At 38.0% G+C, this 24,797-nt stretch overlaps 1 protein-coding gene across 2 annotated transcripts in view; it reads right to left on the minus strand.

Moving 5' to 3' along the window:
• NCAPD3 (non-SMC condensin II complex subunit D3) overlaps positions 1-24,797 on the minus strand; it is a 69,399-nt gene that overhangs the window by 20,131 nt on the left and 24,471 nt on the right. For both annotated transcript variants that reach the window (XM_076002662.1, XM_076002661.1), the window contains exons 14-23: positions 22,481-22,554; positions 21,841-21,975; positions 20,485-20,705; positions 8,691-8,882; positions 7,936-8,033; positions 7,694-7,809; positions 4,126-4,233; positions 2,118-2,232; positions 1,913-2,023; positions 64-302 (exon numbers count right to left, since the gene is read on the minus strand). In XM_076002662.1, coding sequence (XP_075858777.1) covers positions 64-302; positions 1,913-2,023; positions 2,118-2,232; positions 4,126-4,233; positions 7,694-7,809; positions 7,936-8,033; positions 8,691-8,882; positions 20,485-20,705; positions 21,841-21,975; positions 22,481-22,554 — 1,409 coding nt within the window. The remainder of the gene's footprint in view (positions 1-63; positions 303-1,912; positions 2,024-2,117; positions 2,233-4,125; positions 4,234-7,693; positions 7,810-7,935; positions 8,034-8,690; positions 8,883-20,484; positions 20,706-21,840; positions 21,976-22,480; positions 22,555-24,797) is intronic.

Here is a 24,797-nt window from a genome sequence, read left to right on the forward strand (position 1 = left end):
TCAAATATTCCCTAAACCAAAAGCAATGGTGAAGGAGAGGAAGGGTCTAATCCTCATACGAACCTGCAAGAGATTGGTAAGCAAGATGAGTGTCTGCTTTCGGATGAACGGATCCGAATCCTTCAGACACATGGAGATGTTGGGAATGTACTTGTCCACCATGACAGTGTAGCGGATGCAAAGATCGCACATCACCACGATGACATTGTTACGGACAGCTACATCCTCGCACACTTCGAGCTCTCGCACGAGAGTTGGGATGCTCTTCTTTGCAAGATCCTCATGCTGTAAGCACAGCTTACCTGGCACAGAAGAGAGGAAGATGTCTTGTTTCTATTCTATCCTAATTCCATGCCTAAATTTTCTTTAGCGAAATCTTGCTATGGATTTTACTTAATCAAAGTTAAAATATCATGCCCACAATCACAAATAACAAAAACCTAAAGGCAAACAGACTAACCCTAAATATCAGAAAGTTCAAAATACCTTTAGGAAAAATAAACTCCCACAAGGTTTCATGAGATATACACTATGGGATGTTCCTTAACACTAATAAAATCATCTTCCTTTTAAAGTCAATGTTTGAATTTTGTAGTTATCTACTTACCTAGAAAATGACCAACAAATCCTAATAGATGATACATTTTACTTTTGATTATACATGTACTCTATAGAAGCTAAATACCTTGTAATGAATTTGAAATTTGAGCTAGGTAAGTAGTAAAGAATGTTCATCTCATGTATTTTATTTCCTATTCATAGCTAGGAGGGCTGCTGGGTTTTATTTGTATGTTTGCTTTGTGGTCTGGAGAATGTTTTGTTCTTATTTGCAGTCTTAGGTATTTGAAAAATAACCATTATTACAAAAAAAAGTTTATATATATCTATATATATATAGATTTTTTTTTTTTTTTTGAGACAGGGTCTCACTCTGTCACCTAAGCTAGAATGCAGTAGCATCATCATAGCTCACTGCAATCTCAAACTCCTGGGCTCCAGCAATCATCTGGCCTCAATCTCCCCAGTAGCTGGGACTACAGGTACATGACACCATGCCTGGCTAATTTTTGTTTGTTTCTTTCTTTTTTTGTAGAGATGGGGTCTTGCTCATACTCAGGCTGGTCTCAAACTCCCAGCCTCAAGCAATCCTCCCACCTTGGCCTCCCAAAGTGCTGGCATTATAGGCATTAGCCACCGTGCCTGGCCCCAAAAATGTTCATAAATCTTATCTATCATAAAATATGCAATCACTCTGAGGAAAAAAATTAAATTATAGCACCTAGAGGTCAGTGTTTTAAAGATTAACAATAATTTGAATTCATGGAGAAATACTGTTAATAGTTCATCTACCTGTTCTGAGAAGTATTTTAAAAAAACCCATCTCCTTTTATAGAGTGAACTTCAAATTTATTTTTTCATTTCCAGAAGTCAGTACAGTGCCAGGCATATAGTTCTTGATGAATAGACTTCACAGTGCTATATTATGAGTATAAAAAAATCACAGGAACATTAAAGGCAAGTGAAGGTATTGAAAAAAATTACAGGAATAAGTATAACTGTAATGAATTCAAACAATCCTAGTAAAAAAACAAAAGCTCCCTACAGAGAGCATTCTGAGTCTTATATTCTTGGGTAGTTTTCAACCTGACGGCTCCTAGTATTAGGTATAGTGTGAGCCATGGTATCTGTCAGTTTCCTAGGCTTTATTGTTTGAACTCATCATGTATCCACAGCTCTGTTATGCCTGCAGAGCTGGGTGCGCCTATCAGAATTATCTCCCCAAATCACAAGAGCTAGAGTAAACATACACTTAGCAGCACATAGCACACACCATGGCTGGGCTTTTTTTAAGACAAAAGCTATACACAGAACTTGACTGCACAAGCCCCGTTTCCCCACGTGGCTTTCTTACCTAAGGTAATGATGGCGTGTGCTCTAATAACAGAAGGCATGACAGAGCCTCTGACCTGGGAGGGTGGGTGACAGGCTGGGGCATCATCACTGCTACCTTGAGATGATGGTACTACAGGGAAGGGAGAAAGGATTACCGATGAAACCTCAGCGGTTAACTCAGCCTTAACACAGCATGGTGCAGAGTATGATTTCAAGTGCCTTACAGTGATCCACATCAGCAGAAGCAACCAGAATGGACTGAATCAGAAGGCAGACTCGCTTCTCCACTCTGGCTGGACATAGTTGAGCTATATCTCCTAAGGTAAAAATGTACTTCACCTACAAAGAGAATTGGTTTTATAGTAAAAATAAGGCAAAAGAAAAGTTAACTCTAGCTAGATTAAGGACATGTCCATGGAGTACTTTATCCCTCAATTAAAAAAAATTTATTACTTTCTGTTCCATAAAAATACATGGCCATTGTAAAAATTTTTCATGTACAACTTTTTTTAAAAGTATTTCTATAGTCAGATGGCTTTATGTTTGCTTTTCTTATACACTTACTAATCATGCTACTTCGAAGTCTGCAATTATTACTTTGAATAGTAGGCACCCTTTCATGCCAATTTAATGACTACATACACATGCCATTTAAAAACCATGGATGTCATCATAATTTATTTCACTATTCCACTATTAATGAACACAAGTTGTTTGAAACTCTTTGCAAATGTTTACATGAGCTCTGGTAAGCATCTCCCCTGGATACTGCTCTTCTATTTCCTTAAAAGTAAAATCCAGGGTTAAAGAGTATACAAGCCTGTTTTACATGTTAAAATATATTTCCAAATTGTCCTCCAGAATGGTTTACTATTTAGAGACCTATGCTTCCTCGCAGCTGACATTACTGTGTATTAATGACATTCAGTTTAACAGTTAAATAATATTGTTCTTTTTCATTTACCTCCAAAATTGAAGGGTGATACTGAATGGCAAAATGTCAAGTAAACACTTATTGTAGGATAAGAAAGCCAATAACAGATATATGTGGCTTTAAAAAACCTTAAACATACTGTATCTCTTAATATATTAAAGAAATATTTAAATCCTATGTAAAGAGGCATGAATTAAACAATATATATAGGGCCAAACTTCTCCATATATATTTTGATTGAAGAGTAGCTTCTGATGACATATTTAATAGCTGAAAAACTCACTGACCCTAATAAGCATATTTCTTAGTGTGGGCAGTGACTCTGCCCACAGAAATTAAAAGAGTCAAGCCCATATCACGGCCATCTTACCTGAAGTGCCCAGATTCTCATAATGAGACTTTTTATTAAAGGATGTGTGCACAGTAGTGCCCTGGGCACAATGCTTTTCTCTTTCAACAAATCTAAACTTGGTCTGTGATTATCAGAACTACACGAGCTAGGCTGGCAATGCAGGAACTGAACACAGAAAAGAGGTGCTCTACTCATTTAAATAGTCAAGAAAAATGGCCAGTTTGGGTTAAATGATGGCCTGTTCTGAAGGGCATCAAAAAGCAGATCATTATGTCCTTTATTGGACAGTGTCAGATGTTGGAATCAGAACTGTCATAACACATTTTGTCAATAGTCAGCCACTGAGAACAGCCAACTGGCTCAACACGCCCTGGCTCACAGGACTCTCTTGCGTGGTATAGAAACAGTGGCTAAAGCAGGGGTGCCATGTAATATGATTTTGCTGCTCCAGAGTCATTGTATTTTGAATTGTCAAATTTCTCATTTTATTTTAGACATCACTTTGCAACTGCTCAGCACCATTCCTCAATTCTACAGTCTGATGTCCAAACAGCTCAGAAGACATGTTATAATTTTTTAAAAAACTCAAACCAATCAAAAAAATAAAGAATACATTCACTTTATTATTTTCTTACCTTATTATTTCTAAGCTTAACTTGACCAAGCTTATAATACATATTGTATTTTCCTTACTGGAATCAAGTTTCATCTGAGATCTAACTGGATGATGTGTTTACCATCAAGTTTCCCCCCAGATAGTAAGTACGTAAGAAAAACATAAATAGGTTATCAATAAAAAAATTCTTCTAAAAAGAGAGTAGGCTCTAGGCTAGGAGGGCTCTTTTCTCATTAATAGCATTTAAGGTACACATTATAAAATCATCTTTAATAACACCTCATTGCTATAAGGAAGAGAAAAGAATGGTTAGCAAGAGCAGCTGCTTACCAGCAGGTCTTCATCCAGGTTTCCTGCTCCACCTTCCTGCAGAACAACGTTGGCCAGGCGATGCTCACAGGTGGAGAGCACATCCCCACACACCTGCTTCAGGAGCTCCTACGGCAAGTCAAAAGTCATCTCTGAAGGGTCTCACGTCTCCCAGATGACCCATAGACACATTCACAGAAGAAACTCTACAATCCTCAAGTGGATATGCTGCAAGGCCTGTTTTTGTGTCTTTCCTCTTTCCAACAATTTGTTCAAAACCACAAGGACACACTTTTAGCAGTCTGGCCATGAGAATCAGCTAAGCAGAATTTGCAAAGAACAGTGTTTATATCATCTTTCCTTCTGTTTGTCCTACATGGGCAAAAGGTTAAGTATTTAGGAAGATCTAGCATCCTACTGTATAACAGATCTGTCACAGCAATGCTCCTCCAACAACAGAGAAAACAGCTGTCGTTCTTCTGGCCTATGCAGGTAGTGAATTAATTACTGGGATAAACACTTTATTTTTAAAAGACATAAAGTAAAAAGAACAGTTGTTATTCTTCTGACATTTCTTGATTAGGGACAAGTTTTCAGTGTTTCTGACTGGTTACATTAACTTAAAGGGGTCCCCTCTAGCGTTCAACACTAACTACACTTCGATGCCAAGGGAGGAAGCTCCTGACCACATTCTAGAATGCTAGGACTTCGTTTTCTGTAGAAGGTAGTTTCAAAACACTTGAGTTGAGCTAAGGGCTCCACTCCATTTCTTCCATGTTCCCCTATGCCTACTTTCATCTCAGGAATGATTACAGTACACTGAAATTGTCTCTTTGCAAGCACGCCTCCTTGCTACTCTGCAGGTACGCTAGGAAGGACCCTGTGTGAACCACCGTCCAGGGCCCAGCACCACCACCATGGCAAGATGCCCAAGACTATTGGCCAAACTGCTGGCAAACCAGCATTACGAGCAAAATGTTTTTAGTCTGACCTGGCCCAACATAGTTAAAACTACTGTCTTTATTACTTTTAAAAGAACTGCCACACTTAAGATTTTAATAGACTGCACAATTTGGGCCACCATGTTGGCTGGGAGAGCTTCCAAAATCCATATGCTTTATCCTGATGAGACAAAGGTCAATGTGTGTGAGATCTCGAGACTAGAGCTTGGGACAGAATCCAGGAAAGCTGTCAATCCAATCCTGGATTCTCTCCACATAGCAGCTCACGCCAAGGTGTTGTCTGGCTTCTCGTGAATGCCTCTGATGACTAGGGACAGGTTCTCAGGCAAGCCCCTCCATGTGAGACAGACCACAGTTAACTTTTTTCTCCAAAATTGACCAAAATTTGTCCCCTTGCAATTTCTATCCATTGGTCCAGTCTGTTCCTTAGAAATGCCAAATAAATCCAATTCTTTTATACATAAGTCTTTCATATATTTGGATTTAGCTTAGGCAGCCTATCCCATATAATTCCTCCCTTCCTCATGCTAAACACTCCAGGTCTGTCAGCTATGCCTTACATGACTTGCTTTGTAATCCCCTCACCTAATTCCTCCCCTCTACTTACATTGAATTTTATCAACATTTCTCTGAAAAGTCACTGATATTGAAGTATAGAGTGTGTCAAGATAGATTTAACCAGGACAAAGGGCAGGACCATCACTCCTCTTATTCTACACATTATTTCTATTAATACGGTCCAAGATCTAATTGATATTTTAATGATAGCCATAAGACACTATTAACCCATACCAAGCTTACAGATAACACAAATGCCCAAAGACCTAAGTCTTCTCATATATAATACACTGCTGCTGAACTGTATCTTGACCATCTATTCTTTGGATAATTTATTCTCAGTAAAATAAAGAACGTTCATTTACAAAGAAAAGAAAATTAGAGAAGTGTATTTAGGGGAACAGGTCCTATGGGTTTAAAATATCCTAACAATCCAGGAAGATATCAAGGTCTTATTCCTTCATTGACCACCAAGGGAGGTGATGTCAGCTAAGCTAAAACTGTGGCAATTTTTCCAACACAGTAGTAAGTTCTACCTCCCTTCTAGCTCTCAGTTTCTAAATCTGAAGACAACGCTTGCCTTCCTCACAGGCTCTGACAACAATATAGCCTACTGACCTAATGACTACGGGCCATTAGTAAGCAGCAAATGACTTCTTATGGCCTTGATTTCCCAATATACAGATAATTCTTTTTCCAGCCAGTGCTGTTGAAAGAACAATGGAAGGAATCAGAGAACTCAGTTCTAGCACTAGCTCTGCCATTAGCAAGCTGTGTGCCACTGAACCTTGCAGGGTTGCAGTTTCATAATCTGCCATCTAAACTTTCCCCAATTTTTCCCTATATCATTTCCTCTTCATTCTTACTAGACTTACTAGAGTATCAGCTTTCTTTTTTTCACTGTTTGATATTTAAATATCCTTCTACTTAGGTCATGTTTCTTATTTAAAAGTTTTTCATATAATTTCTTGGGTCTTGAGATAAAGTGTTAGAAAAATCAAATAATGCAAGTATCCCTTTCACCAATATAAGTGATGAAAGGTAGATACCTGGAAAACACCAGACGACATTTACACAAAAAATAGGTCAGTAATTTTTTGCTAAGTGAATTCCAACCTGTCTTAAGTCTCCAGCAAAAATGTTGCAATACATTGTTTTATTAGACCTGTTAGAAAATGTAACATAATAAAGCAGGACTTTTTCTAATGAATTTATGTAAGAAAAGGAAGTATGGGAAAGTAGATAAGCAGCTTAGATGAAGCAATCATTTTTTTCCCTGGAAAACTTAAATATATTTCAGCAATTATTTAAATTTTTAATTTCTATAATCATTATTAATAACCTCTAGCCCTGAATTTTTTCATTATGATTAGCACTAAGAGTATATCTCATGACAAAAACAGAATACATGGCAATAAAATTATTTCTCGGAGATACTGATATGGATACCTTTTAGAGTAGTCACAGTAACTCTCTACTTCACATAAACCCTGATTTGGCTTTGTGTTTATGCATATATAAAAACATTAGCTATAGGTCATGGGCAGTTTTGGGACATGATATTAGCAAGAAATATTTGAGAAATGTAACTTCATAGTAACAGGACAGGCATTTTCCAGAATTATGGCTCATCAAAAGATCAGAAACCTGGACTGGAGGGAACTCCCTGATTAGGTGGAAAATTGTCTGTTGATTGTTCTTGGAATAAGAGTGGCAATGAAGGAGAAGGATGTCCAAAGGTATCATAAGCATCTGGGGCTACAACTTATCAAAAGATAACCTTGCAGAGTTCTCACCAGAAAATGAGTGTCAATCAGCAGGCATACCTTACTACCCTGGAACCAAGGTGGTGACTACCTTAGGGACCATGTATCTTTAGCAGCCAGATCTTCTTGGGAAATGTCAAGAGCTAGTCACATAGCACTGCCTTCTTGTAGCAACAGCCACTGGGGACTACACATCTTTATAGGTCCTCTATCAATAGAGACCACTCCTCAAACTTTGAAACAGAATAAGACATCTAAATACAAATAAGTCAGAAACATATCAAGCAGAGTTTGTGGCCATACCTCTTCCTCCACTGCTGTCTCTGCAGATGCTCTACAAAGCCTTTGCAGGGTATCAACAGCTGAACTGATCAACTCTAGAGACCACTGAAATCCATTCAGCTTACACTTGATAACACCTAAGAAAGAAGTCAAATCCTTTGAAGTGTAACTTTAAAACATATATATATATATACATATATATATATATAAACTGGAATGAATGGCAACGCCTCTTCAAAGAAGATTCTCCAGTGGACACTCACCAGTCACTTTGTCCCGGGTACTCTTAGGAAGATGCTTTGCAATATGCCCAATAACACACAGAATATGTCCTAAGGTGTCTGAATTGGGGTTCTGCTGACTAGAGAAAGGGCAGGAAAAATATTAGGAGAGAACCAAATTAAACTTTGTTACCAGAAAAATACCTTTTGTTCAGGATTATTAATATTGGAAGAAGTAGGGTAGGTAGCATGCTTTAGGAGTCAATCTGTGGGAACATCAAGGCACTTAATATACTTGGACAAAGAGTAAACTGCCAGCTTAAAAATGACCCTTAGTTTTCTTTCTTTCTTCTTTTTTTTAAAAGAGAGGGTTTTACTGTCACTCAGACTGGAGGGCAATGGCATGATCATAGTTCACTACAGCCTTGAACTCCTGGGCATAAGCAAGCCTTCCACCTCAGTCTTCCAAGTTGCTGGGACAACAGGTGTGGGCTACCACACCAGGCTAATTCATTTATTTTTTGTAGAGACAAGGTCTTGCTATGTTGCCCAGGCTGGCCTCAAATTCCTGGCCTCAAGCGATCCTCTGGCCTTAGCCTTTCAAAGTGCTGGGATTACAGGCATGAGCCACCATGTGGGCCCTGACTGTTTATTTTTCATGTTGGTTTTTATGCCGGATGTTAAACAAAAAATCTCAGTATACAAATGGCTATGAAATAGGCTGCTTCCTTGAGACATGAGCTTTGTTTCCAAGAATATCGAGTGTCCATCAATGGCTAAATTATAAACATACAAACCTGGTGATTTTCTCCCAGGACTCTATTATTTTGGTGTAGTCGAGCCTGGGTGATGAGCAAGCAATTTTGGACAGCAGCATCCAGGCTGGTGCAGAATGTCCCAGGCCAGTGTGAGATATCACGTTGCTTATAAAATTGGGTGAGAATTTATCTTTCTTGGACCAGATATGAAAAGCCTTATTTAGATAGCGGCTAGGAAAAAAGAAGGAAGGTACAATTGTCACTATAAATACACAAAACTATTCAGATCAGCTCCTCCCTGAAAGGGCATCAACTTCTGCAGCCCCAGGATTCCTCTGGCATGTGACACTCCTCTGGCACAGGTTCCTAGCTCATGGCTCATCTGATGCCAACTAAAGATCATTTTAATTTTTATTATAGAAGAAGTTGTATTTACTTTTCCCCTCATAAAATACTTATTTTTTTTTAAAGAAAACAATAAAATCCCACAACTAACTTGAGATCTTTCTTAACCTCATCACTCATAAAATTTCTACACAAATATATGAGATAGGTTACCAATAACAGATACACACAAAGCTTATAAGGTTGCAGTGACAAAAAAATAGAAACACTGCCCTTTTTTCAATGGAAAAAATGACATCCTAGCACTTAGATACAGCAATATTAAATGAGCCAAAATTTACAATAGCCTACTAATACCACTAAGAATTAGATATTTCAAATCTTTTTAAAATAAAACATGCTTCAGATGTACTAAAGTGTTTGTGTATGTTCCTGTTGTTTTTAAACCAACTCTCATTTTACTTCTTCCTATAGCACTGAATGAGATCATATAACTCATAAGACAATACCATATTATATATTTAAATGAAGACAAAAATATACTTCTTCCCCAATTAATTTTTCCTAGACTTCTGGGAAAGTGTACAGGTACACACACACAGAGATCAATAAGACTTTCTCATTAAATTTTTTTAAAAAGGGAAATTCTCAAAGCATGGAGAACAAGTGAACTATAACAAAATAAACACATCCACATACCACAATAAGCACATGCATTCAAATGGTTTTGTTAATATATCAGTTGTTGGTTTAAAAAAACCATCCATATATGTCAAGAGTTTTGCTGCAGTAGCTCACTTTATTATGTATGATTTATGTCCAAATACCACAAGATTCATGCAACAAATATCAACAAATATTTTTACATTTATTTAAAAAGAATAACACAAAATTTTATGTGAAGTTTATTACATGAAGCCAACAGATTGAGGAAGAAATTCTCTGAACTTCCAGCTTTTAAATCTCAAATCTGGCTCGTCTCTGGCAACTCATACCCATCCATGTCAATTGAGCCGTTCCCAGAAGGGCTCCCAACCTAATGCTCAACCAGCCCCACCGTGGGCCTCAGCCCTTCCCTACCTAGACAGGAGGCCATTCAACAAACACTAACCAACCTCCACCCTAACATGAGAACCCATGGCTACTCTTCAGTCTCCCTTTCATGTGCCCTCTGCTACAGGTTACTGACAACTTCCTTTATGCTTAGACTCTGGTCTACCAATTTCCCTTCACTAATCCTTCTTCTAAGCACATTAATTACTGATTTTGAAAAGCTCTACTTTCAGTCATTGGCTCTCATGTACAACCTAACTCTGGGCGATCTCATTCATTACCAAGAGCTCTCCACTCAGAGTAGACAAAGCACCCCAAATCAAAGCTGAACTTCCATCTCCAGCACTCCTGTACTGCCCAGCCCCCGCCAGACCTCTGCTTTCCATATCTCACTGGATGGCAACTGAACCAGTCATTTTTCTTAAACTTCATGGAGCCTTCTGGCTGCTATGCTTTTGCACTGCCAGAAGCCCTCATTATTCTGGCTGCCTGACTAATTCCTACACACTCCTCAATATTCAGCTCATGCCACCACTTCTGGGAAGCCATCCTAAGCTAAAAGAAAGAAAGAAGAAGAAACAAAGAAGAAAGAAGAAAGGGGAAGAAGGAACAAAAAAGAGGAGGAGGAAAAGGAAGAGGAACAAAAGGAAGAGGAAGAAGAAATAATCACCAAAATGCTATGCAACTTTCCTCTGTGTTCCTGTAACTCATTTTCTACTACAATTGTGGCTTTGTCTCTTTCCACTAGGCTTGAGAGCAATCTGAGTAGAGCAAGTGTGCTGAATTCTGTGAATCTCCAGCACTTAGAATAGCACCTGGAAAATGAGGTCCTCAAAATGTTTGTTCAATTGGATAAATTGACCATTTCCTTTTCTTTCTTTTTTTGAGACAGAATCTTGCTCTGTCGCCCATTCCATGGCATCAGCCTAGCTCACAGCAACCTCAAACTCTTGGGCTAAGTGATCTTTTTGCCTCAGCCTCCTGAGTAGCTGGAACTACAGGTGTGCGCCACCACACCTGGATAATTTTCTCTGTTTTTAGTTGCCCAGCTAATTTCTTTCTATTTTTAGTAAAAATAGGGTCTTGCTCTTACTGAGGTTGGTTTCCAACTTCTGACCTCAAGTGATCCACCTGCCTCAGCCTCCCAGAGTGCTAGGATTACAGGTGTAAGCCACCACACCTGGCCCCATTTCCTTTTCTATTTCCTTCAACCCTCAAGCTCACCCTTCACCAACTCTACCACTCCCTGATGTTAAGCTGTTCTGAAGATGTGCCCCTCTCTCCATGCCCATTGCCTTCGCCTTAGAGGCCCTCATTATTTCTGACGTAGCTCACTTACACAGTGGTCTATTTACTCAGACTCCGGTTCTGTCTTCTTGGTCACCAAATACAAGTCCATTCTCTATCCTGTACTCCTCACCCACTGTAAATTCATCAACCCCCCCCACCTGTTTTCAGCGTGCTTAATCACAACCGTTGAGTGTCATCTCAGGCCACCCCAATGCACCTACCAGCCACACTGGCGCCTAGCAGAGCCTGGGACAGCACGCGGTGCTCTCTGCGCCCAGGCTGTCTTCTCTACAGGGTGCCCTTTTGCTTTCAAGATTCAACTCAAAGGTCACCTATTCTGTGAAGCACTCTCTGCAAACACTTCTTGATATTCTTGCAATACTTTATTAAAGAACTTAAACATTTTGTTTATAAATATTTATAGAATTCTTTATGCCACCAACCCAACTGTTTCCAATAATCCCTTTTAAAAAAATTGATTCCCTAGCTCGGTGGCTCTCATACTTTTTCATCTCAGGACTGCTTTAAACTATAAAAAATTATTGACCACCCCAAAGAACTTTTCTTTATGTGGGTTATATCTATCAATATTTACACCATGTTAGAAATTAAAATTGAGAAATTTAAAACTATTTGTCAATTATTTCATTTAAAAATAATAAACCTATCAAGTTAACATTATTTTACAAATAACTAACTTTACAAAACAAAATAAATCAAGAGTGTCAGTGTTTTGACTTTTGTTAAATCTCTTTACAGTATGGCGTAAACAGAAGACAGGTGGATTCTGCACTCAATCTGTTTCAATACTGTCATACAGCTTCTGGAAGACTCCTCTATGCTACTATGAAATAACAGTCAAAAACGACAAATAGCATGAGTATTAAAATAAACCAGTCAGACCTTATAAACCCAGTGCACCTTGAGAATCCCTGCCCCAGTGTCTAGCAATAGCAATTCCAGAATGTCTTTACATTGCCATGCCCCAACTCTGCCCTCTCCTTTGTAACTTTGGGCAAACTATTCTGATTACTACTTCCCTAAAGAAAGAAAGGCTATCAAGCTCTGGTGTTCATATGTTTCTTCTTTGGTACTTCTCTTTCCCTACTGGCTTTTTGGTTCCTTAAATCTCTAAGTTTCCTTCTCCTACTTTATAAAAAGTGTACCCCTTTGTATGCTCTTTTTCCAGAAATTTCTTCACCAAGTATCACCCATCTTTCATTCATCTTCAATAGTTTCTATTCCATTCCCCTCTGGCCTCCAACATACACTGGTGGCTTCCCCTATTTTAAAATGAAAACAAAGCCTGTGATGCATGCTGTGACACACCTTAATTGTAAGGTATGCCTCAGTCCTAGATGTTAAAACATGTTACAGACGTGGTGAAATACAGTAACACGGACTAGGGGAGTCAGGCAAGACTTCTGGAGAGAAGGGAAGGAAATCCAGAAGGATAAGAGCAAACAAAGGAGGGGAGCCAGGAAGGACATTTCCTAGAACCACGCCCACGGCAGGGATGGCTCTGGAGGCTGGGAAGCCTAAGGTCAAGTGCTAGCAGGTTCTGTCTGGCAAAGCCATTCTCTTCTTTCAAGATGGCACCTTGCATGCTGTGCCCTCCAGAGGGGAGGAGGCTGGATCCTCATGAGGCAGAAGGTGAAGAGGATGGGGAGAGAAAGCACCACTAGGAGCTCCCAAAGGCCCTTTTTATAACGGCATGAATCCATTCATGAGAGTGGAGCCCTCAGCCTAATCAACTCTTAAAGCCCCACCTCCCAATACTGTTACCTTGGAATTAAATTTCCACATGAGCTTTCTAAAAGACAAACATTTAAACCATACTATGTGTTGACAGCCATTATTCAAACAAGCATTCCCTGAGGCACTGTGATGTGTTCGGTTATTATGTATTTGCATTGGACTTTGTGTTGAAAAGATGTAACTTCTTCCCTCTTAGAGTGGTGTGATGGGCTAGTGTCCCCCTCAAAATTCGTATGTTGAAGCCTTGACCCCCCTATAACTCCAGAATATGATCACATTTGGAGATAAGGCTTTTAAAGACATGACTAAGTTCAAATGAGGCCGTTAGGGTGGGCACTAACCCAATCTCATAGACGCGCTTACATAAAGACATTTGGACACAAAGAGACACTGGGGATGTATGCACGCAGAGGAAGGGCCATATGAGGAAACACCAAGAAGGCAGCAGTCTGCAGGCCAAGGAGAGAGGCCTCTGGAGAAATCTACTCTGCTGGCACCTTGACCTTGGATTTCTAGCCTCCAGAACTGTGAGAAAATAAATTTCTGTTGTTGAAGCCACCCAGTCTGTGGTATTTTGTTATGGTGGCCCTGGCAAACTAATTTAAGGAGCTGTATCATTTAAAACTTTAGATAGTAAAATACCTACAAAGAACTATTTCCTTTTGAAAATAACACCAATATATTCTGAACATTTCACAAATCTGTAATATGTTTGTAGTTGTACCATCCATTTCATTTTACTATTGTGTATTTGTGCTTTCTCTTTTTCTTGGAGAACCTTGGCAGAAGTTTGTCTTCTCCATTCGGCTTTTTCAGACTCAGTTTTTCCTTGTTTCCCAGTTTATAAATATTATATCTAGTCTTAATTCTAGAATTTCTTTTCTTCAAGTTTACTCAGTTACTTTTTCCAACTTCTTAAGATGAACATTTAGTTCATTAATTTTCAGTCCTTTTCCTTTTTGAATATACATTTAACATTACACATTTCCTTCTAAGTAGCCCATTAAATGCATCCTACAAGTTTCAGTTCCAAAAATCTTCCAATCCACTGGTCTTTGATCTTAAAGTTACTTAGAAGTATCTCTTTTAATTCTTCAAATGTTCTTTTTTTTTTATTATTAAACATTATGCTCAGAGAATACTATCTGATTAATATAGATTTGCTGATATTTAAGACAGGATCTAGGACATATTAATAGTATGTGATCAATTTTTATATGGGGTTCACAAAAGCATAAACCTGTTTCTGGTGGGCATGGGGTTTCCTACATGTCCTTTAGGTACATACATGTCTCCCTGGTGTAACCCCTTTTATCATTTTAAGGGACTTTCTTTATGACTAATGATAATTTGTTCCTTTAAATTCTATTTAACTTAAAATTAATACAGCCTTTTATATTATTTCCCTAGTAATCCTTTTCTTTCGAATTTAGCATTTCTGATCATTTTATTTTAGGTGTGGCTCTTATCAACAGTATGTAGTTGGATTTTTTTTTTTTTTTTGAGACAGAGTCTCGGTTTGTTGTCCAGGCTAGAGTGAGTGCCCTGGCGTCAGCCTAGCTCACAGCAACCTCAAACTCCTGGGCTCGAGCGATCCTTCTGCCTCAGCCTCCCGAGTAGCTGGGACTACAGGCATGCGCCACCATGCCCGGCTAATTTTTTACATATATATCAGTTGGCCAATTAATTTCTTTCTATTTATAGTAGAGACGGGTCTCGCTCTTGCTCAGGCTGGTTTCGAACTCCTGACCTTGAGCAATCCGCCCGCCTCGGCCTCCCAGAGAGCTAGGATTACAGGCGTGAGCCACTGCGCCCGGCCTGTAGTTGGCCCAGGCTAGAGTGAGTGCCGTGGCGTCAGCCTGGCTCACAGCAACCTCAATCTCCTGGGCTCAGCGATCCTACTGCCTCAGCCTCCCTAGTAGCTGGGACTACAGGCATGCGCCACCATGCCCGGCTAATTTTTTTTTGTATATATATTTTTAGTTGGTCAATTAATTTCTTTCTATATTTTGGTAGAGATGGGGTCTTGCTCAGGCTGGTTTTGAACTCCTGACCTCGAGCAATCCGCCCGCCTCGGCCTCCCAGAGTGCTAGGATTACAGGCGTGAGCCACCGCGCCAGGCCGGATTTTGGTTTTTATATCCAAAGCTTTTATTAAAAGCTTTTGTCTGTTAAATTTAAGCCACTGACATTTACTGAGATTACTGATTTATTTGGATTAATTTAGCCATTTATTTTGTGCTTTCTCTTTCCCATGCTTTTTATTTTTCCTTCTTGTTTTTTATTTTTAGTCTTCACTTCTATTTTGTCTTTTCTTGCATTGAGTTTTCCTCAATACATTACTTTTGTTCTACTGGCTCAGAAGTTATATCCTTCTACCCTGGTTACCCAGTCTTACCTCAAGTCTAATGTTAATCCACATCTCTAGTCTCCTCTTATCTAATGCTACAAATGCAAGAAAATGCACACTTACTCTGATGGCCATTCTAGCTCATCTGACAGCTTTGATACTTTAGCTGCACATTGCTTTCAATTGTGCTGTTACTGATTTTTAACATCTATGATTATTTTAGATTTATCTATGTGTTTACTGATTTCTTAGTAACCAATTCTTTTTGAATCCTATTCCTCTCCCTTCTGAATCCAGTTTCCATCCTCCTGAGGTAGATAACCTTTATAGAAGGTTCTTTGGTGAAGGGCTATTGGTGATGAACTCCCTCAGTTTTTTTTTTTGTTGTTGTTTGTTTCTATATGGCTTTATTTTACCTTGTATATTGAATAATTTAGTTGGGCATAAAATTCCAACTTGACTTGTTTGAGACAAGTTTTGTTTGTGATATGCTTGAGACATTTGGAAATGTTGACTACTCACTTTGCTCGAGATTCTCACTCCTTGTTTCTACTTGAATCATTTTCTCATAGTTGTTCCTCTACCTCTTTATACCTTTTAAGTTATAGAACTATTTGCCTTTGTCAAACCCTTAAATGACCACCTTCTACAAGGTTCCTCTTCTAAATTCCCATCTTTTCTTATTTTTGGTAATCTTGTCTTATCTCCTCATATGACATTGCATTCGAAAAATTGTGGAGATAATTTGAAGTTTGGGGTAACATCTGAAGAGGATTTATATCTGTATCTGGCAGGTGGTTACGTTAGGGGCACTCCTATACCAGATCACTTTAATCCAGTCAAAGGCAGAGAAGGTTTCGACCTAGGCAGCAGTGACTGTGTGGGCACTCACTCTATTAGAGTATAGATCCCAAATCCACACCAGGGTACCAAAAATAAAGAGAAACAGACCCACCGGGCCTGTAATGTTATCAGACCATATAAAGTGACTATGCTGAATATGTTCAAAGAAACAAAAAAGAAGATTGGCAATTTCAGCAGAGAACTGGAAACTATAATAAAGAAAATGAAAATTTTAGAAATGAAAAATGCAATGATAATTAATAATGAAGGGACCAGCCCATGGATTATACATGAATAAAGAAGGCCAAGAATAAGTAAGATAATACTGAAGAACCGTACAGGGGCAAGAGAAGAAGAGCACAAGACTGACTCTGCTGGAGAGCAGAACTCATAAACCCCCAAGAATTAAAATAGGGTATTCCAACATAGGAAGAACATCCATTCTAATGAAGTAAAACAGAATAGAAAATTCTGGTCTAGAATTATGAACACCTGATTTGTCATCAAGACAGTACTGCAAAGCACTCAATAAAGGATAGTCTTTTCAATTAATATTTCTAGGTAACTGGATCTCTATTTACAAAAACATCAAACTTGATTCCCATCTAATAGGGCACACAAAAATCAATGGCAGGTAAGTTAAATACCTAACAGTGAAAAGGAAAAAAAAATCTGACTTCTAGGAGATTATATAGGAGAACATCTATATGACTCTGTGGTTAGAAAAAGATTTATTAAAAAATACATTAACCATAAAGAAAACCAATGACAAACTCAACTTAGCAAAAGACAGCATTAAGAGAGTAAAAAGGCAAACAAAGTAGGAAAAGGGATTTGCAATACATGTAACAATGAACTGTACACAGAATATATATATATTTTGAGACAGAGTCTCACTTTGTTGCCCAGGCTAGAGTGAGTGCCGTGGCATCAGCCTAGCTCACAGCAACCTCAATCTCCTGGGTCAAGCGATCCTACTGCCTCAGCCTCCCGAGTAGCTGGGACTACAGGCATGCACCACCATGCCCGGCTAATTTTTTTTATATATATTTTTAGTTGGTCAATTAATTTCTTTCTATTTTTAGTAGAGACGGGGTCTCGCTCAGGCTGATTTCGAACTCTTGACCTCGAGCAATCCGCCTGCCTCGGTTTCCCAGAGTGCTAGGATTACAGGTGTGAGCCACCATGCCTAGCCTGCACACAGAATATGTAATGAACACTTTTAGATGAATAGGTGAAGGAGTGACAGCTCAATTAAACACAAGACAAGAGACCCAAACAGGTAATTCTCAATGTGAATATCTAAATGCTAATCCACATATAAAAAAAGTTCAATCTCATTAGTCAACGTGGCAGTGTACATTAAAGTCACAATGCAATACCACTATTCATTCATCAAAATGCCTGACAAGAAAAAGACTGACAATATAAAATGCTATCCAAGATATGGAGCAAGTGGAACTCTCATATACTGCTGGTGCAAACATAAATGCTACAACCATTCTGGAAATCACTATCTAGCAGTATCCGTTAAAGGTGAATTAAAATATATGCAAAAATACTGTTTCTTGGTATATATGCAACAGATGTACCAAAAGAACACAGGAATATTCATAGTGGCATTATACATAATACTCAAAAACTGAAAGATATTCACTACCTATAAATAAAATGAATAAACTGTGGTTTAATCATAAATGTCACACACACACGTTTGTGTGTACACAGCAATGAATATGAATGAGCTACAGCTATACACATAATAACCTGAATAAACCTTACATTACACTGAGTGAAAGAAGCCGGGCACACAAGAGAATATTCCCTATATAATACTATTTATATAAAGTTCAAGAAAAGGAAAGTAATAGATTGTATTAAAATCACAGAAGTAGTTACATCTGAGGAGGAGGGGAGGATACTGATTGGGAAGGTGTGATTGTCTTCTTGGGCCTAGTAGTATTTCATTTCTTGACCTTGGTGGTGGGGTTACATGGTACATTTTCTTTGTAATATTTATTGACCTTATGGTTTGTATAGTCTTCTATACATATGCTATACTTCAGTATAAAAATTTTTTAAATCAAAAGAAATGAAATAAACCTCCCGATAGCTTCTCATGATCTATAGTAGGCCTCTCTTGTCTTTTGTGAAGAATGGCTACTACATTTTATTATATTACCATGAAGCTTTAATATACTGGGTGTGCATAATGAGGTATCCCTAAGGAAAGTGAAAAGGCTGGGTAAATCCCTCCCTTTTAGGAATCTCAGCAAAGCATAGAGTGGGTACAGGATGAGTATCCCTCATCTGAAATGCTTGGGACCAAAAGCATTTTGAATTTTAGATTGTTTTTTCAATTTTAGAATATGTGCATATACTTAATAGGATATCTTGAGGATGGGACCCAAATCTAAACATGAAATTCACTTATGTCTCATATACACTTTACACTCATAGCCTGAAGGTAATCTTATTTTTCCCTTGGGGATGCTGAACAGACTGTGTTGTGCACCTGCATTTTGACTGCAACCTATCACAGAGGTCAGGTGTGGAATTTTCCATTTGTGGTATCATGTCGGTGCTCAAAAGGTTTCTGATTTTGGAGCATTTTGGATTTTTGGATTAGGGATGCCCCAGCAGTACTGAGTAAACATCTGCTGAAGGAACACATTTGCAGTCATAAAGTTTTATTACCAAATGGGACCTGAAGAGATCATGTAGTCCAACAGCTGCTCTTACAAATGAGGACACTGAGGCCCAGAGAAAGTGATTTGCCAAGGAAACAGAATGGAATTTTTTAAGATTTAAAAATAATTTTTTTTTTTCAAGACAGAGTCTCACTCTGTTGCCTGGGCTAGAGTGCCGTGGCATCAGCCTAGCTCACAGCAACCTCAAACTCCTGGGCACAAGGGATCCTTCTGCCTCAGCCTCCCGAGTAGCTGGGACGACAGGCATATGGCACCATGCCTGGCTAATTTTTTCTATATATTTTTAGTTGTGCAGCTAATTTTTTCTATTTTTAGTAGAGATGGGGTCTCGCTCTTGCTGAGGCTGGTCTGGAACTCCCAAGCTTAAACGATCGACCTGCCTCGGCCTCCCAGAGTGCTAGGATTACAGGCGTGACCCACCATGCTCAGCCTAAAAAAACTTTTATGAGTACTTAATAGTTGTATATCTTCATTAAGGTACATGTACTGTTTCGACACAGGCCCACAATGTGAATTAATCAAATCAAGAAAATACTGGGTATTCATCACCTCAGGTATTTATCATTTCTTCGTGTTAGAAATATTCCAACTAACTTATTGTTGATTGTAGTCACTTTGTTATGCTATCACATATTGTTCCTTCTAACTAGCTAATACTATTTTGCAACCATTAACCATCCCTACTTTATCTTCCTGTCCCCACTATCCTTCCCAGCCTCTGGTAACATAATTCTGCTCTCTGATTCCATGAGATCAATTGCTTTTAATATTTAGCTCCCACATATGAGTGAGAACATGCGAGATGAGCCTTTCTGTGCTTGGCTTATTTCACTTAACATAATGTTCTCTAGTTCTATCCATGTTGTTGCAAATAGCAGGATTTCATTCTTTTTGTGGCTATACAATATTCCACTGTGTATATGTACCACAATTTCTACACAGAAAGGTATTTTACGAAACTAAATCTATTCTTTCTATTGCATGATAATTCCTCTACAACAAGTCCTAACTCCTAAATAAAATATTCACTGTACACAATGTATGCTCAATAAAAGTTATTAAACAGAAAAAAAACCAAAAAAAACAACCCTGCAGTGCTATTAAGCCAACCAATCCAATAAAATGTTAGAGATAGTTTAACTTGCAAGAGCTAGGAAGTCATCTTTCATAATAACCAGTATTGGGGAAAGGTAACACAATAATATGCTGTATCTGTGGGCATTTTCTACTACATGTTAAGATACCAGTCTAGAACTGGACAGCATGCAGAGGCAAGCAAAGGAAGTGATCAAAACAGTGTCACAAAAATACAGTTACCACAAAAATGCTAAAAGATTTGAAGTAGGTCAAGAAAAAAAGAGACCAAGATTGAGTCTTCAAATATATTAAGTAATGTGGAAAGCTGACTTATCAAGATCAATGGAGAAATTAATACAAAGCCTTATGGCCTTTCCTAAGGAACATAAATCATACAGTTAGCATACCTGAGTCCCTGGCTTTCTGTGGTGAGGAGAGCAAGAAGTGCCCAAGCCAGCACCTGGCTGTCGTCGCCAGTGTGAAATTTACTGTGGTGCTTGATGTTCTGCAGCAGGACCTGGTCGAGGCACTCCAGGGCTTTCTCCTGCACAGTGCTCTCACAGTCCATCACCACGGGGACTACCCCCCTCAGCCAGGCTTTCTGGATATGGACACATCGAGGTTGGGCCTTAGGATTAAAAAATTATAATGTCAGAGGTCTTAACCTATTAGAACTCGAAATACAAGTCAGTGAAGTTGCCATCCACGTTTTGAGAAACAGGTTAAAAATAAGTACACATTTGACTGCAAATAGACCACAGAGTGAAAAAGAATCAATGCTCAAAATATATGCAACAACAAAGTTCAACCTCTGGTTTATTGTAAATCAGTGCATACTATTAAAAAAATTTTACACTTATATATTAAAGTCATCATTTTATTAGTAATAGTAAATCAGTATGTGTTTAGTCATTCAAAATCAAGAGTGAATAATAAATATTTATCCAAAGGCGCAATTAGAATAGATGCTGACAGAAAAAGTCAAAATATGTATTGTTTAATGCTTTCTATCATCAAATAAAGAAAAAAACACGCTTTAAAAATTCTTCAACAGCTAATTAGCTGGCAGAAGTAAATTGTATATAGCATTAGTGGGTCTGCTCTTTTGGCAATACCATCTATACATGTTTTAACTGACAAAAATTAATCTAGGCCTCTAGCATAACCAAATTAATTTTTAAATTTATTTTTCTATGTGAGATTTAAACTGAAGAAAAGCTAACAATTAGCATTCGCTGGCATTAGTTCCCATTTACATTTACTAGGAAATACAGTCTATCACACATAGTTGAAAGATACCTCTTCTTCTCTCTTACATTATACAGTCCTACAGTGGAAGTGGCAGAATCTCTAATGGTCAACTTATCATTTAACAACAGGTAATTATTATGAGGAATTACTTTTTTTTTTTTTTTTTTGAGACAGAGCCTCGCTTTGTTGCCCAGGCTAGAGTGAGTGCCGTAGCATCAGCCTAGCTCACAGCAACCTCAATCTCCTGGCTCAAGCAATCCTTCTGCCTCAGCCTCCCAAGTAGCTGGAACTACAGGCATGTGCCACCATGCCCGGCTAATTTTTTATATATATATATTAGTTGGCCAATTAATTTCTTTCTATTTATAGTAGAGACGGTGTCTCGCTCTTGTTCAGGCTGGTTTCGAACTCCTGACCTCGAGCAATCCGCCCGCCTCGGCCTCCCAGAGAGCTATGATTACAGGAATTACTTTTAATGTAAACACATTCGATATATATGCCTTGCCTCTCACCATAAGAAGTTCAGTAAGAGACTGTAGGGCCTGTTTCCGGACAGACACTGCAGGGTCTCGACACCGATCCTGCAGAATTGACAGGTCTTCCTTCATATAGGAGACTTCACAATGTTTCAAAATACTCACTAACACCTAGAAGGCAGATATGCAACATGAAGTGATGACTGCATAGCATAAATACAGAAAGAGAAACCGTGGACAAAGGAAACTTTCTGGAAGTTTGTGGTTCTTAACATTTTGGGGGTCATGGATCCCTCCTTCCTCCCTACAACATCCGATCTTTTAGAATCTGATGAAAGCTAAGACCTCTCTCCGAGGAAAACTGACATACATTTTGTATGAACAAATATTTACACACAATTTTATGAAGCTATTAAAATCTACCCTTGGTCCCCAGGTAAAGAATTCCTAACAAAAGAAATTAAAGATTTGTGGTTCTTTTGGAAATCTTGAAAACAGACAATCTTCCAGTTCATCAATATAATTTATATATAACAGACTCAGGGTCAACTAACAGTTAAGTGAAAGCAAATTAAGTAATGAATAAAGCCTAGGGGTTTTAAAAATATTCCCTTGCATTTCTAAGTTTTTAGTGCATAAAAGAGAGCACATTAAAAATGTGGGAAAACATTCACACCTGGAGTGCAGACTTCCTAACGTTGGTCTTCTCATCCCTAATCCTCTTTCTCAGCATCGTCATGATACATCTTTCTGTGGAGGGAACACCAAAGAGTCATTACAGTCTGAGAAAAACCACACAGATTCTAACATTTCACCACACAGTACCAAGAAAATATGCTCATCTTAAAGACTTACTAACTAGTTTGGTTTAAATCCTAAGAAATTGGAATATGAAACAGTATAGAAAAAGAAGAAAATGTGAATAATTAGGTATTCGCCATGAAGCATATAATTTGGAATATTAAAAATTCAGCTTCAAATCCTGGCTCCTATCTCCAAAATTCTAAATAAATTATTCAGCTCTTCTATTGTGTTTAGCTACAAACAGGAAAATCTAACCCATCGGGTTATTAATAAAGATTTGATGAGATAATATACAGAAGCTTTAAAATTTTCCACTCAAAGGCCTTACACTCTTAAAAATTACTAAGGATCCCAAAGAGCTTTTTTTATGTGGATTATATCTTTTAATATGAATTAGAAATTTAAACTGAAAATTATAAATTTATTAATTCATTTTAAAATAGCAAGACGTGACTACAAATAGCATTTTTAATAAAAAACAACTATATCTTCAAAAATAAACAAACAAAAAAAAAGACTGAAAGAATGGCACTGTTTTACATTTTTGCAAACCCTGTAATGTCTGGCTTAATAAAAGCTTCCAGATTCTCATCTGTTTCTGCCTGCAATCTGTCTTGATGTCACACATCATAGGACCTTGGAAAACTCCAATTTGCATGTGTTAGAAAGACAGTGTAAAAGGTAAATGACATCTTGATTATTATTATTATAAACACAATACTCAGTTTGAGGACCCCTGAGGGCTCCCAAATCACATTTTGGGAATGGCTGATACATAAGAAGGCACCTTAAAAAATACAAAATGGAAAGCAATAGAGAAAAATCAATAAAACCAAAAGTAGGTTCCTTAAAAAGATCAACAAAATTAACAAACCTTTAGTTAAACTGACCAAGAAAGTAAAAATGAAAATTCAAATTGCTAAAATCAGGGATGAAAGAGGGGACAAAACTATCAGCCTTACATAAATAAAAAGCATTACAAACGAATGCTATGAACACTTTTATGCCAACAAAATAAGTAACCTAAATGAAATGAATAGATTTTTAGAAGGATACAAACTACAGAAACTGATTCAAAAAGAAATAGAAAATCCAAATATACCCATAACAAATAAAGAAACTGAATTAGGTGTGATATAAATTCTTCTTTACTGGAGATGACTCTAGCTAGACTCTTTTCAGCCAAGAGACGGTCAGAGGAATCCATAAACAAACCTCACTTCATTGTTTTCCTTCCACTTACAGATAGTTCCCAACTTTTGATGGCTCTACTTAAGATTTTTTTGACTTTACAATGGTGAGAATGTGATTGATATGCATGCAAACCGGACTTTAAATTTTGGTCTTTTCCTAGGCTAAGGATACTCTCATGATGCTGGCAGTGGCAGTGAGCCCCAGCTCCCCAGGAGACACGCCATCGTGAGGGTACGCAACCAATACTCCACAGTGTACTGTTGCCAGTGGTTTTTATAACACTTTTTCTGTGTTTTCGTATCCCATTATGTCTACAAAATGCTTCAAATATTCTTTGGGACCAGTATGCTTTCAGCTGCGTATGTTAATGGTGAGAACCCACACAACCATTTTGTTTTTCACTCTCAGTATAGTATTCAATAAATTACATGAGATATTAAATACTTTATTATAAAGTAGACTTTGCGCTTGATGATTTTGCCCAACCGTAGGTTAATGTCAGTGCTGTGATCACATTTAAGGTAGGCCAAGTTAAGCCATGATGTCCAGTAGGTTAGCTGTATTAATTGCATTTTCAACTTATAATATTTTCAATTTAACGATGAGTTTAATTCCATTGTAAGTCGAGGAGCATCTATATTTACCTTCCTATGGTTCCCTCCCTCCCAGAAGCCTAAAACTGCTTTCCTTTGTCCTGTTATTTCTCTACAAATTTACTGTTCTTTGTTGAAGATGTTATATAAGTGGACTTTTAAGCCATTGCTTTGAGCTCCTTTGCCTTAGGTTTTTCCTGCATGGTGTGCATTGAACTCATTAATAAACTTCTTTGTTTTTCTTCTTTCTCTCACTAATTTTTCTTTTGTTACAGGGTCCATTCCAACTAAGAACTCATGAGGGATGAGGAAAAAGTTACTTTTCCTCTCCCCCACTATAATGCAACAGCAATCAATACAATGTGGTACTGGCATATAGACAGACATATAGATCAGTGGAAT

Source organism: Microcebus murinus, chromosome 4, assembly GCF_040939455.1.
Source record: "Microcebus murinus isolate Inina chromosome 4, M.murinus_Inina_mat1.0, whole genome shotgun sequence".
Taxonomy (NCBI): domain Eukaryota; kingdom Metazoa; phylum Chordata; class Mammalia; order Primates; family Cheirogaleidae; genus Microcebus; species Microcebus murinus.